At 36.9% G+C, this 15,248-nt stretch overlaps 1 protein-coding gene across 3 annotated transcripts in view; it reads left to right on the top strand.

The window, feature by feature from the left end:
* Positions 1–14,293, top strand: part of SLC38A4 (solute carrier family 38 member 4) — a 68,088-nt gene extending 53,795 nt beyond the window's left edge. For all 3 annotated transcript variants that reach the window (XM_067696296.1, XM_067696297.1, XM_067696299.1), the window contains 5 exons: positions 164–264; positions 2,003–2,127; positions 9,167–9,311; positions 10,182–10,279; positions 11,785–14,293. In XM_067696296.1, coding sequence (XP_067552397.1) covers positions 164–264; positions 2,003–2,127; positions 9,167–9,311; positions 10,182–10,279; positions 11,785–11,886 — 571 coding nt within the window. In that variant the 3' untranslated portion in view covers positions 11,887–14,293. The remainder of the gene's footprint in view (positions 1–163; positions 265–2,002; positions 2,128–9,166; positions 9,312–10,181; positions 10,280–11,784) is intronic.
* The last annotated feature ends 955 nt before the right edge of the window (positions 14,294–15,248 follow it).

The following is a 15,248-nucleotide window of genomic DNA, read 5'->3' as shown; positions in this document are numbered from 1 at the left end:
CCCTAAGGCAAATTTAAATAAACTGTGTTTCTGCACTAGAAATGTGGTTTTATAATGAGTAACACAGGCACACATTCTTTTATTATTTTTAAAATTTTAATTGTAAGTAGTGATATTTTCATCTGTTCAGAAAACCAAAGCTCGGTGTTCTTTTTCTTTTCAGTCGGTCCCGGAGGAAGATGCAAACAGTGTCAAATGTTTCCATCACGGGGATGCTCGTCATGTACCTGCTCGCTGCCCTCTTTGGTTACCTAACCTTTTACGGTAGGTCACTCTGTCAAAGTCATTTTCTTTGTGCAAATCCTAGTTGGACTGATCATTAATCCGGGTAGGTATAATTCTTTTAATTACTCTCAATAAACAGCATGATCTGTAGACGAACATGCTCAATTATCATGCTATTTTAGTCTCATTTGACCTAAGAAAATGGAAACTGAAGCAGGCTGCCTAACAGGTTATAATAATTTGTGAATTCACACATATTTTGTAAAAACCGTCCCTCTAATTTAATTATTTTCCTTAGGGGATAGAGGATATTTCTTTGGCTTGATTTTCTAAGCCATCTAAAGCTACATACATACTGTGAGAGTGAATCGGATTGCATGTTGTAAAGCTCTTTTAGTGGAATAACTACCTACCAAGCAAATGGCAGAAAAAGTACCAAGTCCTTGAGTTGGAACCTGCTTCTTGTTTACCAGTCAAGCCAAATCTGGGGGCTTAGAGCATTATACAAATTTTCTGGATTATCTCATTCCATTCTGTTATAGTGAATGGTTTCCTAAGAAAAAAGGGCATGACAGAATTCCTTTTGATCTGGGGACGTACTATCAAAAAACAAAGTGACTGTGGCCACGTTTGATTATGCCAAAAACATATCCTCTGTGGCATCTTAACAGGACACAAAAGGAGCAGGATTGTTCTTCTCTTCGACGAAGCATGGCCCTACAGACAAATTTCAGGGAATCAAACATTAACACAAATCAATGTTATCAACATAAATATATTTTTAAAATAAGCCTCTCTAACATTTTGCATTATTTTTTCCCTGCTGACTTGGTAAATTAAATTGATTGCAAGACAAATTGGGTAGGAAGAGACTGGAGGGGGCACCATTTGCTTGTGTTTTTTTTTGGTTTTTTTTTTGATTAATATTTGGCTTTTAACCAAGCACTGATTTAGATTGGGCATTAACTCTTCGCTGGTTGTAAACTAATGAAAATTGGGTCAATGCCTTTGAAAGTATTTTTAACCCCCTTTGTCTGATTTTGAGGGGACTAGTGGGAAAATCAGTGTACATCTGATTCTGTAAGCATTTCCTTGTCATTTATGCCTGGAATTCTGAAAGAAGTGTGTTTGCCAGGAGGGCAGCATCTTAATCTTATAGCGGTATTCATTGGGAGACCCTATAACAATCATACTAATTCATCTTTGTTACTTAATCAATGAGTCTCAACTCAGTGAGACAAACAAAAACTTGAAAAAGCCCAGAAGTATGTCTGTCAGTGTCATGATGGAGTCATAATGGTTGCGTTTGAAAAAATGTTAAAGATCATTTGTCCTAGGGTTTCCATGCTGGGTTTGGAGAAGCTGCTTCGGGGCTCACTGGGCAGGTGAGGGTGGAGGGAGGTGGCAAGACGTGACGGACAGGCTGATGAGGCTTGGCTGTTTCATCCCTTTCAACCAGAAGACCTCAGCCTGTCCTCTGTTTTGTGGTGCTTCTGTATAGCAGAGAAAGATTTACCACAATGCAAATGACCTAGAGAAGAGCCTTAGCAATTTTATATTACCTCCTGCAACTTTACAAGCTTCAGGGCCCCTTTGTTCATTTGAACAAAGGTCATATAGCTCATAACCTAAGAGACAGGATAAAAACAGAGGTGTTTGGATTCCCAGACCTGGGTTCTTTCTACTATACTGTGTTCCTTCTATAAAACGTTGTCTTCGGGAAGCAGTGCCGATTTGACTACACCTAGTGAACTCATTCTCCTCTTCCTCTTTGCAGGAGAAGTTGAAGATGAATTGCTTCATGCTTACAGCAAAGTGTACACATTTGACACCCCTCTCCTCATGGTACGCCTGGCCGTCCTGGTGGCCGTAACGCTAACTGTGCCCATAGTGCTGTTCCCTGTAAGTATATGGCTTTGGTGAAAGAATCCTGCTTGACACCACAGATTAGTACATACGTTCTGACTTGATGTTGATTTAATTATAATGATATGCCCAGGAACATTATTTTTTTATATAGCAGTTTGAACCCACTTAAAATTGACTATGTAATATGTAGACAAAGCAAGTGTTCTTTTTATTTAAAAATATTTTGAAAATTATTTTTGGCTGCACTGCGTGGCTTGAGGGCTTATAGTTCCCGAACCAGGGATCCAATCCATGCCCTTGGCAGTGAAATAACAGAGTCCTAACCACTGGACTGACAGGAAATACTTGCTAGAGCAAGTATTTTTAAATGTTAAGTACTTTTGAAATGTAGGGGGAAAATCACAAAATTTATTTCTATGTATTTGTTTGTTTTACAGTTTTATTGAGGTTGAATTAATTTTTTAACATCTTTATTAGAGTATAATTGCTTTACAATGGTGTGTTAGTTTCTGCTTTATAACAAAGTGGATCAGTTATACATATACATATGTCCCCATATCTCTTCCCTCTTGCATCTCCCTCCCTCCCACCCTCCCTATCCCACCCCTCTATGTGGTCACAAAGCACAGAGCTGATCTCCCTGTGCTATGCAGCTGCTTCCCACTAGCTATCTATTTTACGTTTGGTAGTGTATATATGTCCATGCCACTCTCTCATTTTGTCCCAGCTTACCCTTCCCCCTCCCCGTATCCTCAAGTCCATTCTCTAGTAGGTCTGCATCTTTATTCCCATCTTGCCCCTAGGTTCTTCATGACCACTTTTTTTTTTTTTTTAGATTCCATATACATGTGTTAGCATACAGTATTTGTTTTTCTCTTTCTGACTTACTTCACTCTGTATGACAGTCTCTAGGTCCATCCACCTCACTACAAATAACTCTGTTTCGTTCCTTTTTATGTCTGAGTAATATTCCATTGTATATACGTGCCACATCTTCTTTATCCATTCATCTGTTGATGGATACTTAGGTTGCTTCCATGTCCTGGCTATTGTAAATAGAGCTGCAATGAACATTTTGGTACATGACTCTTTTTGAATTATGGTTTTCTCAGGGCATATGCCCAGTAGTGGGATTGCTGGGTCATATGGTAGTTCTATTTGTAGTTTTTTAAGGAACATCCATACTATTCTCCATAGTGGCTGTATCAATTTACCCTCCCACCAACAGTGCAAGAGGGTTCCCTTTTCTCCAACACCCTCTCCAGCATTCATTGTTTCTAGATTTTTTGATGACGGCCATTCTGACTGGTATGAGATGATATCTCATTGTAGTTTTGATTTGCATTTCTCTAATGATTAACGATGTTGAGCATCCTTTCATGTGTTTGTTGGCAATCTGTATATCTTCTTTGGAGAAATGTCTATTTAGGTTTTCTGCCCATTTTTGCATTGGGTTGTTTGTTTTTTTGATTTTGAGCAGCATGAGTTGCTTGTATGTTTTGGAGATTAATCCTTTGTCAGTTGCTTCATTTGCAAAGATTTTCTCCCATTCTGAGGGCTGTCTTTTCATCTTGTTTGTGGTTTCCTTTGCTGTGCAAAATCACAGCAAGATCCTTTTTGACCCACCTCCTAGAGAAATGGAAATAAAAACAAAAATAAACAAATGGCACCTAATGAAACTGAAATTAATTTTTAAGCTAAAATTCAAAAAAGCAGATCTTGAGCTTCTCTCTTGTGGATTAGTAGAAATGAGTAGGAATTCATATAACTTCTGAAATTGAAAGCTGAAACCACATTAACTTTCAAATCATATTACATTTTCACCACAGTTCTGAAGGTATTTCATTTTCTCCCCCGATTTTATTGTGCTACCTAAACATCCAGAAGTCACCTTATTTAATCTGATTTCTTGAAGGCTAATGAGGAGATTCATGTTAAGTAAGTTACACACTAGAACTAAATTTCTTGAAAAATAGTCATGTTATCCATCACATGTCTCTTCTTCTGCTGCCCCCAAGACTGACACACACCCTCTTGCCAGACTCGTACTAAGATGGTCCCTACATGGCATTTGCCATTGGCGTCAGTTGTTCTAGGATCACAGAGCAGGGCTGGCCATGGAGACTTGGGCTGCATGAGTTAAAATCACCACCTGTGGGTAAACACAAGTCTGCACTTTCCTGCCAACTCTTCTACTTTCATAAGCACTGAATTTAGCATTCATTTTAGGGGGAAAAATCAGTAGCCAGCACTGTCCTACACAGAATGTTCCATACAGGGCCAAGCAGATGAGGACTGCTCATATAATGACACTGCGGTCACTTTAAATGCAGCTTGTGTGCTGAATTATTTTTTAGCACATTCCTTTTTCGTGAGTGCATGAAATCAGATCCTTATTACTATGGTGGCCAAGAGTTTACTTTTAAATAATGTCTTGCCTCTCATATATCTGAAAGTATTTCAAATGTTATGCACTCATCTTTAGCCTAAAATCAGCTCCATTGTGGGGACAAGGCAGAAGACAGCTGTAGACAGAAAGGGTACCATAGGGTAAAATTTCCAAGCAAACAGCATTGCCAAGAAAAGAATATCTGGAACCCTTCTTTTTGTGTGTAAAGATATTACTGATTAAATTTTGGCATACAGTGGGCACTCATATCATTGTTGAATCAAAGCATTTTGTAAAAGAAAATGCTTCTGTATTGCTTTATTCATAAACCCTAAATACAGTGCTTTCAAGCCGTGGTCTCAAGAGATTAATGGACTTGGCTGTCGTTACTCAGCTAGTTGTTGATAGTTGAACTAATGCATTGCTCACAGCATGACACTGATGGCTGCGGTCATGATAACACGAAATGAAAGTCAACCTTTCATTTAGTGATGACCATTTCACTTTGACATTAACAATCCAGGTTGTCCACAGAAATTCTTCCCTTGTATAACAGATCAGGCAGTGGCATAAATCTGACCACCAGGAATGGCAACACATTTCCCATTAGTTGTATCTCCCATAGTAGTTTGGAAACATTTCCCATCCGATGCCCGTTAAAACCAAAATTGACCATTAGAACCAAATTTCAGAAAACTAACTAACTGCTATCCTTCATTATGCATTTAAACTCAACATTAGCATTTATGAAACATCTTGCGTGTAATTCTGCCTCACCCCCTACAACGTTACATTGAGATGGTCTGTTTGATTGTCCACGTTTTCCCCTGGAGGTAAGCGGTGTGCACAGTGACTGGCACAAGATGAGCTCAACAAGGTTTGCTAAGGAAAATCGTCTCCAAATGCATCTTGCCCTTTCTTGAGGTGTATAAACTGCCCTTTCTAGCAAAAGCATAGATTCGTCCCCTCGCCGACATTTGCCATGAACTTCAGTTTGGGTGAGGATCTTAGCTATTTGAACCAAGCCTCCATGGCTTTGATGGATGACATAAAGGTAGGTCCAGCCTCCCTGTCCCAGTCAAGTGCCACAAGGCTACCTTCAGACACTTCTCTCCCAAAGTGATAGAAGTTGGTTGTGATGTATTTGTTTGTTTCTTACAGTTTAGAACCAAGATTTTCCATGTGTCCAATGCTGAGTCAAACAGCATGGTTTTCCTGACAAGTTTCTTTGAATTAAGAAAACTCTTGACTAATAAGTTTATTGACTTTGCTTTGGTATCCCCCCATACAAATAATAAAACAAACAAATAAAACCTAATATGCATTAGGTTTAATCTGGATTAAAATCTATCAGTTTTAGGTATTATTTTGTATTCTCCTATTTTCAACAAATATGTTGGTTCTTTTTCTTAAGAGCCCAAGAAGAGATGACAAGTGTTGCTGATGGTGGTGGTTGCTTTTTCCTTTTATCTCTCCATTTATTATCTTTCTTTTCTCCAGACAGGTTAGCTTTTTCCTTCTTAGAAAGTGCACAAAGTAAGTGCTTGAAGTGTTTATTGAACAATAAATAAATAAAGAGAATTAAGACTCTAGCTTTTTCACAAGCCACTCAACACTGTTTTGTCTTTCTTAGTAGTGGGAGGAGGTGATATGGAGTGGGATGTCTATTACGGGACTGCACCTCCTTCCCAAGGACGAATAATGCCATTTTCAGCTTCTGCTTCCCTTTATGCAGAAAATGCACACATTACCATGAAAAACAGAAACCCCAATAACCCTAATGTGTTTATCAAGAACACACAGACTCAAATTCTACCTACTGCACCTTAAAAAAAAAAAGAGATCGTGTCTCAGATTCTTTGGCTACTTCCTCTTCATTTTATTTTAGTAAAACCAATCTTTTCACTTATGTTGCCTTCAGACTTCCTGTTTTGAAGTGAATATAGATATAGGCCTAGAAATATGGCAGATGTTGCTGTGAACTGGAATAGAACAGTAATGCAGAGGTATCTGCTACACCCTTGTCCTATGCAATCCTACTGAAGTATGGTTCACTTCTCAGCAACAGAATGGATTTTTTTTTAGAGTGCAAACTAAGGCTCCCGATTTCTACTCAACCTCCACGTTTCTGACCTCACATTGAGTCCCCGCTTTAGAACACAGCACGTCCTAACAGGCTCCTGTTCAGAACGCTGTCTCTGGAAATAACAGAGGTTTTCTCTAGAACTGCATGGAACTTTTCTAGAATTATTCACGGGGCTGTGGCTGGGGACTTCCCCATGCGCAGCATCTGACCCACATTTCCAGGTTCTTATCAGTTTGTGTCAGAGAGAAAAAGGCACTGAGATAAGTGGGGCAGAAGGCAAGGCTTTCTGGGTAATAAGTCAGAGTCACCTCTATCTTGACACACAGGTAAACAGAGCTGCTGGGGACCTCGCGATCCCAGGCTCACTCCTCAAGGCAGCGTTTACACATGGAACGACTAGCAAGTTTCATTCTATTCTTTTCCACCAACTACCACCATCAGCAGCCTTCCATCTCCCTATTTGCCCTGTTGCCCATTTTAGGAATGCATTGGCAACTCTAAATGCCTTCAGTTCTGTTTGGGATTTTGTTACTCCTTATTCATTCTGAAGAGCAAGATTTCACCATTTACTTCAACCATTATTCCCGTAAACTTTCTATACTATTACATCATTAGACCAAATCTTAATCTTTCTGGGAGACATGAGACCTTAGGAAACTGCATTTATTTACATTCAGAGGCCCTGTACAGATAGGTTTGCCTCTAACTCAGCTTATAGAGTTAAAGGCATTATTTCAACAAAGGGCTAAAAAAGCACATACATGTGACCCCTGCCTGAAAATAACCTGTATTCTACTTGTTTATGCTATAAGTTTATCACTTTCAGACAAATAGATCCTTAAGCACTATGTATGAACCATAGAAAGCTTATTTTAAGCTTATTAAGTTTGGACAATATTGAATAAGCACTAATTGTAGGACATAATGGAGAATTTCCAAGCTGCTGGGGAAAACAAAATCAAACCATTTGTTTTCCTCAGTCTACTTTTCATAGTGAGATTCATAATTTTCACTCATCCAAATTTTAAAATCCGTTACAAACAAACCATTTCCAGAGACTCTCTGGCCTTGCCATTCTGGAAGTGAAATTGCCTTTTAAACCTAAGCAGATGGCTTTAATTTTTGGTGTACTGGTATGAAGAGAATGTCACATTAGACACTGCAAGCAATTCAGCTCAAAGTTTTTGTCATTCATATGTGTGTTTCAAAATATATTTTACATTTTCTCTTTTAAGTGAATTCCCATCTCCACACCATTAAGAGACTTCAGAAGCAAAATTTTAAAGTGAAAATCAATCCTAGCATTTCTAAAAATGGGAAGTTCTAGCTTAACTCAAGTGCTCACTTATTGAAAAGGCAATAAATGAATTCCACTAAGTCCAAAAGTGTCCTCTAAAAGATTCCAAAGATAAGAATATTTCCAACTTTGTTAAGCTGTTCAAACATAAATGGCACTCCCTCCCTCTACCCACAAGGATCTTTTTATCGGGTTACATCAGGGTAACTTGAGCAGGTGCTACAACTGGAGCCTCTCTTGACCCTTCCCCTACTTATTTCAGCTGCTGAAATGGGGCTGAAATCTGTCAAGGATCTCAAAGGAAGGAAAAAGTTTTGCTCTGTTCAATTTAAGTCAACATTTATTGAGTGTCTCCTGCACGCAAGACACTAAGGTAGAAAGGAGGAATGTTAAGATTATTAGGTCTTGTTCTTTTCCTTTTGTGCATTTATAATCTATACTTGTGGGGAGGTGAAAGGAGTGAACGCAAAATATATCATATTTTTTAAAATATCAGGTGGCAAAAATGGTAAATCAAATGTAAAATTAAGAAACACCAGGTTTGTAAAAATTCTGTTCACAATCACATGCAAATAAATTCAGTGCTTGGCCTTCATACTTAATCCAGGCTGATGAGACATGATTAGAAATCAACAAGGGTTTTATTGTGTCTCTGAGTTATATATCTTATCTGTTCTTTTATCTCTTTCTGACTGAGATTATTTTCAAGAAAATAATTCTGAAAGCAGAGAAAGGGAGCACAAGATAGATCACCAAGGAAAATGCCACTTTCCCAAACATCAAAAATCAGCATCAAACTTACACAACAATATGAATGTACTTAATACCACTGGACTGGACATTTAAAAGTGACTAAGATGGTACATTTTATGTTATTTTTACTTTACTGAAATTTTTAAAATTTGAAAAAAAATCAGCATCAAGATCTTTTCTGGGAGAAAAAGGAAAAACAAAGAAAATGCTTTAGAGGGGTGAGAATATTTGAAATAGTAGATAAAGTTAAAAACAAAGCAGTGACAGGGGATAGAAATAAATTAGGAGTTTGGATTAAAATATACACATTACTGTATATAAAATAAGTAACCAACAAGGACCTATTATATAGCACATGGAACCATACTCAGTATCTTGTAATAACCTATAATGGAAAAGAATCTGAAAGAGAAAAAAAATATATATATATGTATAACTGAATCACTTTGCTATGCTCTTGAAACTAACACAACATTATAAATTAACTATACTTCAATTAAAAACAAAAACAAAGCAGTGACCTTGCCTTTGCACTTTCTTGCTGTAGATTCGTACATCAGTGATCACACTGTTATTTCCCAAAAGACCCTTCAGCTGGATAAGACATTTCCTGATTGCAGCCATACTTATTGCACTTAATAATGTTTTGGTCATCCTGGTGCCAACTATAAAATACATCTTTGGATTCATAGGTAAGTTTCAGAAAGGTTTTTATCTAATCAACTCAAGCTGTCCATAAATGGAGGGAGCCAGTGAAGGGAGGTCAAGCATCCCAGTCCATCTGAGGCTCACAGAATTCCTAGTAGTCCAGCTGGTCACCGTCCCTCCCTCCCAGGAAACACTGGACGTTATTCATGGGATCAGAAAATGTTAGTGCTAAAACCTACTTTATAGATCATCTAGTCTAGCTGCCTTTTCTGACAGACAAGGCAGCTGAGCCCCGTAGAAGTCAAGTCATATACCTTGGAATGAACCCAGGATTTGGACCTAGGTCTTAACTCTGCATCAAAAAGAAGAAGGAAGATAAATTTTACCTACAGGATGCCCTCTTAGGTCTGTGAGTATCAGCTGAGCCTTAAAGGATGTCTTTGGAGGAAGAGGAGGTTGACTTTGTAAAGCGTATTATTTCCCTTAACTGGGTGGCCTTGTAATATATTTGATTTTCCATTCTGCTGATTTGAGGGTTTACTCACATTTTAAATACAATATAAAACTTTAAAAACTCAGGTGTAGGCAACTTGAAAAGTTAGAAGTGGATCAGAAGGGTGTGTGATGAGTTCAGCCTTCTTAGTATGTGTTTATATTACTAATTACCTATAAATTTGTAACATTCAGCCTTTTTGTTGTTTATTATATGTGATGTATACTTACTAGCCAGCTATGATGTTAGGTGCATTTAAATTTTATTTATAAACATACCTTCTTTGAATAAGCATCCATGAGCTTATAGAGCTTTTCGTGCTTTGATTAGGGTCGCTTTAGATTTGGTTTCTTTCAAGTGTATGCCCTTGGGTCTCTGCCCTGCTGAGTAAGACTTTGACCTGTCCGGTGTCTCTCCTCAGGGGCTTCTTCTGCCACTATGCTGATTTTCATTCTTCCAGCAGTTTTTTATCTTAAACTTGTCAAGAAAGAACCTCTTAGGTCACCCCAAAAGGTCGGGGTAAGTAAGGTTTGCAATCTCTCCCATTATAACTTGCTCTTTGACTACATAGAGTAAACCAGGAAATGCATGCACACAGTTCCAAAAAATGAATTGATGCACAAGAACCAAAAGTCAAAGATGGGCTGGAACTCTCTGGTGGAGAGAAAGGTGGCATGGATTTCTGTCACTCAGATGATTCCAGGGCTTCTTCTCTTCAAATATTAAATGTCTTGTGCTGAGTCCTTCCTACCTGTCAAATGCTAATGGAGTTTGCCCACAGGTTTCCATATATTCCAGTTTCCACCACCAAGCTATTGCTGCATTATCCACCGGAAATTATGCAGAAAGGAATTAGGCTCCCTAGCAGTGTGACAAAAAAATTTAAACATTTTGGTCATATTTGTTAGGTTTGTAAGGCCAAAAAAAAAAAAAAAAAAAATGTTGCTTCTGTTTTCCCCTCCTCGGTATCTTGTTCCCTGGTGTGGACTAAGAAACAGAACCATTCGTTTTCCAGTTAATCTCTTACAGTATAATTTACAGTCTTATTAACCTGGGGAGTATATATTTCTTTCCCACGATAGTACTGCAAAAATATATACTAGAAATAATTGTTTTTCCAATATTAAATATTATCAATGACTGCTTGATAAAGTCTTATATTAAGGCTTGAGTCTGACTGACTGACCCTGAATTTTGCCTGGGAATCATTCTCCTCTCTAGATGGTTCAGGGACTTTGGTATCAAAAGCTCCCCCCATCATCTTGCCCCATAATTTCCACTCAATGTAGTCCATTCTGCTTGGACTTTTATAGCAGTGTGACCTTGGCAAATTACTTGTCTTTTTATTTTCAGTTTGACCAGATATAAAAGCGAGTAGAATTATCTACTAGATCCTTTCTAGTGAAATAAAAACTTTAGCTGCTCTTTCCTCATACGTAGAATTAGGAGATTGGTCTGTGTGGTAATATATAAGGCTCCTTCTAGTGTTAAAATTATGAAATATTTGAATGTAATTATATGTACATGTATATATATGTGTATATATGTAATTACATACACACGCATACACTTTGAAGTTTTTTCAAGGAATATGAAACATGCATTATAGTAGGCTTTTGTTTTTGTTTGCTTTAAAAAATTTAATCATATCATACATACTACTCTTTTATAACCTGACCCTTTTCACCTAAAAGATTGTGAGCACTCCCTAGGTCATTAAATCTTTTTCTATTGCTTGATTTGTAATGATTACAGGGTGTTCCATCATTCTGATGTACCAAATCAATTAACCATTTTTCTATTTTGAACATTTGGGTTAAATCTCACTACTACTGTATTCACCCTCTTTCCCCAGCTAGGGTTCTAAATTGATTGAACTGCTAGGCATGGACATCTAAGCTATAAGGATAATACAATTCAATATGCAAATCAGATGACTGCCTTAAGTAAGCAACTTATAAAAGCAAACTGTACTCAGGAAGTATAGTTTCTGTGTTCCCTGACAAGTTCTCTCTGACTTACAGGCTTTAATTTTCCTTGTGGTTGGAATCATCTTTATGATTGGAAGCATGGCACTCATTATAATTGACTGGATTTACAATCCCCCAAATTCCAAGCATCACTAACCCAAGGAAAAATACTGTATTTTCCTGTTGGAGGTAGTTGCAAACCCAAAGACTTTTGAGTTATCTCGATTGGAATGTTATTCACAGGAAATAACAGGAAGATTCCAAAGATGTTTACCAGCAATATCACCAGGCACCTGCAGAAGAGGAAATCATCATTTTCATCACAAACGGCTGTTTATGTGTTTAAAATCTGTGGTGCACACTTCTACCCAGGTTTTACTAGAGCAGTGTGAGATGATGTATTTTTGCTTCTGCACAAGCAGAATAAGGGTAGCTGCATGATAATACCCTCTTCCCTCTCCTCCCACCTTCTCCCCCCACAAAAGTACCAAATTCCTGTATTCTCAGAACATCAAACAAAAATGCCCTGGTGGCAAAGCTATTACTATTTAACGCCTTCCCTCAATCTTGCACCAAATACTCTGGGTGTATTTAATAACAGAGGCAAAAGGCATGTTTTATGAACTGTCTCTGTACGGTACATGAGACACCAGGCTAGAACATCTTATGGTCAACGCTAAAGGAATATTTTGCCCATCCTGTTTGTGACATTGAATTAGTGACTTCTTCATTCAGTAGATCTTTTGTAAATGTTAAAACATCTTACGAAACATAGAGAGGGGCTTTATTTAAATTATAGAACAACAGCAAAACAATGCTTATATCTAAACTGCGTGTTCTGGAAGCATTTATCAATGGTATTCCCAATCCTCTTGTCATAGTTTTGTCACTGAACAATGCCCTCCCTCTCGTCTTCCATTCTCATTCAGAATTTTTAGAAGACCACGATTCATGTGGAGCTACACTACCCAGTATTGTTTGATACATTTTTATTTGATAAACATTCAGTGCAGGAAACTGTGATTGCTATATGTTTATGTATATAATCTTATTCTGTAGTCATCAGAATTTTAATGTATGGTACATTTGATTTTTATTTTTTACATGTGTAGTTTTCTCTCTTCACAGTCAAACATTTATATTATTGGGGATGAGAGTAGGGAATTAATTTGATGGGCTCAAAAATCCATGTGTACGTATCTGTTTATTGGGGATATATTAAATTTGAAATCTGAGTTATATAGTTCAGTAATGCTCTTCTTCAATGTTTACAATATTATCGTAATCATCTAGAAGAAAGTAAGTTCCCTATTTGCAAATAATTATCAATACTAAGGTTGTTCTTTTTTTTTTTTCTTTTTTTTTTTTTTTTTTTTTGTGCGGTACACGGGCTTCTCACTGTTGTGGCCGCTCCCGTTGCGGAGCACAGGCTCCGGACGCGCAGGCTCAACGGCCATGGCTCATGGGCTTAGCCGCTCCGCGGCATGTGGGATCTTCCCAGACCGGGGCACGAACCCGTGTCCCCTGCATCGGCAGGCGGACTCTCAACCACTGCACCACCAGGGAAGCCCTAAGGTTGTTCTTTTAATTTAGCAGGTCTAAAATAGGATTTCATTCAGTTTAGCTTGCACAGGTATTTGCTGACATTCATTTGCTATTTAATACAATATTGAGCCATTTTCTATAAAAATAAAAATGCTAACACTACAAAGAGATGCAAATGATTATTCTTGCTCACTTCTACAACATAGTTTCATGAAATGGATTTAAAATTAAGTATTCATTGCCTAGAATTTCTGGAGTTTGCTCCTTTTTTTTTTCTCAATCAGTATCAAGCACATTTATTGTATATTTTAGTACAGCCAAGTATGAAATATAGGTATATATAAGTATGATAAAATTAAATCATATTTCAATAGTTTTTGCTGGAATGTGCCTTAAGTAAATATATATTTGTTTTCTGTATTATTTTCTAGAGTCATAATACTGTAAAATGGTGCACTTTGTTAAGGAAATTGAGCATTACTAGAAACTATCATAACTTCTGACATACTAGTATTGGAAAAAATTTGCCAAATAGCATTTTTAAGATATATTTCTATTTTCATTCATCTAAAGAGTGTATCAAAATAGAAAGTGAAAAAAGGTACCTTCTGAGTGTTAAAAAAAATGTTTGGTCTGAATGTATTTAAATGTAAATAACAAAGATTGATCCAAAAAATTGAAAAACTGTAAAATCTGTATATATTTTGAATGCTTTACATTTGAAATGACTGACTTGAAAATATCAACATGTTTAATTATATAAATATTCAAGAGCAATACTACAGTGCCAAATAATAAAGCACCATTTTTTTCTCACGGCCTTTTTCAGGATCATAGATCTCATAGACTGCAGGGCAGACATACATATGGCATCTTGTACTGGTTAATTTAGCCCCATTTAAAAACAGATGAAAACTTTATTTTCTTATTTCATTTATAAGATGGTTCAATGTATTGGGAGGCTTTTTTATTACAGAAAGTGTATATTGGTATATAATAAATGAACTTTTCAAATGACTATGATGCAATTTTCTTTCTATTGTTGAAGGCTGTGAATTATTTATACATGAAAAAACATTTTTAATCTAAATATTGTCTCTTTTATTTTGGTATATGTTCCATTTTTATTGTTACTCTTGACATATAACTAACATTTATAGCTTTCAAAAATATAGTTGCCATCTTATTTTGGCAAAATACACAGCTAATTCTAAATCGTTCTTATTTTATATCATCCTAGAACGAGTGTGGAAGAAATGACTCTTTATGGTGAATTAGGGAGAATTCATTTGGGATGGAAAAAGAGGAACTAGAAGAAAGATGAAAGTAGTAAAATAAAGACATGGAAGATTTGGGACAAGGGAAAGCAACATGGGAGTGATGAGGATTGGGTAGAAATGGACTAGTAGTGGGATTGACAGGTCATGTGCTAAGTTTATGCTTAACTTTCTAAGAAACTTCCAAGTAGGTCTCCAAGGTGGTTCCACCATTTTCATTTTCACCAGTAATACATACAAGTTCCAGTTGCTCCACATCCCTGCTGACATTTGACATTGTCTTTTGTACTTCAGAGCCTTTCAAGTAGGTGTGAAATGTTATCTCATTGTGATTTTCATTTCCATTTCCCTGATGACTAGTGTTGGACACTTTTCATGTATTTAATAGCCATTCATCTATCCTTTTGTAAAGGGTCTGTTCAAATCTCTTGCTTATTTTTAAAATTAAGTTGTTTGTCTTTTTATTGTGTATTTGTCAGAGTTCTTTATGTATTCTGAATACATGTCCCCTGTCAAATTGCAAATATATTTTCCCAGTCTATGGCATGTTTACTCATTTTCCTAAAGGTGTTCTGCAATTCCTCTCTTACTGGGATAAGATTAATTGGAATGGTATTGTCATAATTAATTTTTAGATTTTCAAATTTGGAGGATAAGAGTCTTCTTTTCTTTCTCTCTCTTTTTTTTTTATGTTGG

The sequence above is a fragment of the Pseudorca crassidens genome, chromosome 11 (genome assembly GCF_039906515.1).
Source record: "Pseudorca crassidens isolate mPseCra1 chromosome 11, mPseCra1.hap1, whole genome shotgun sequence".
Taxonomy (NCBI): domain Eukaryota; kingdom Metazoa; phylum Chordata; class Mammalia; order Artiodactyla; family Delphinidae; genus Pseudorca; species Pseudorca crassidens.
The sequence above is the reverse complement of the archived record's forward strand: the minus strand, read 5'-3'. Positions and strand labels throughout refer to the sequence as shown.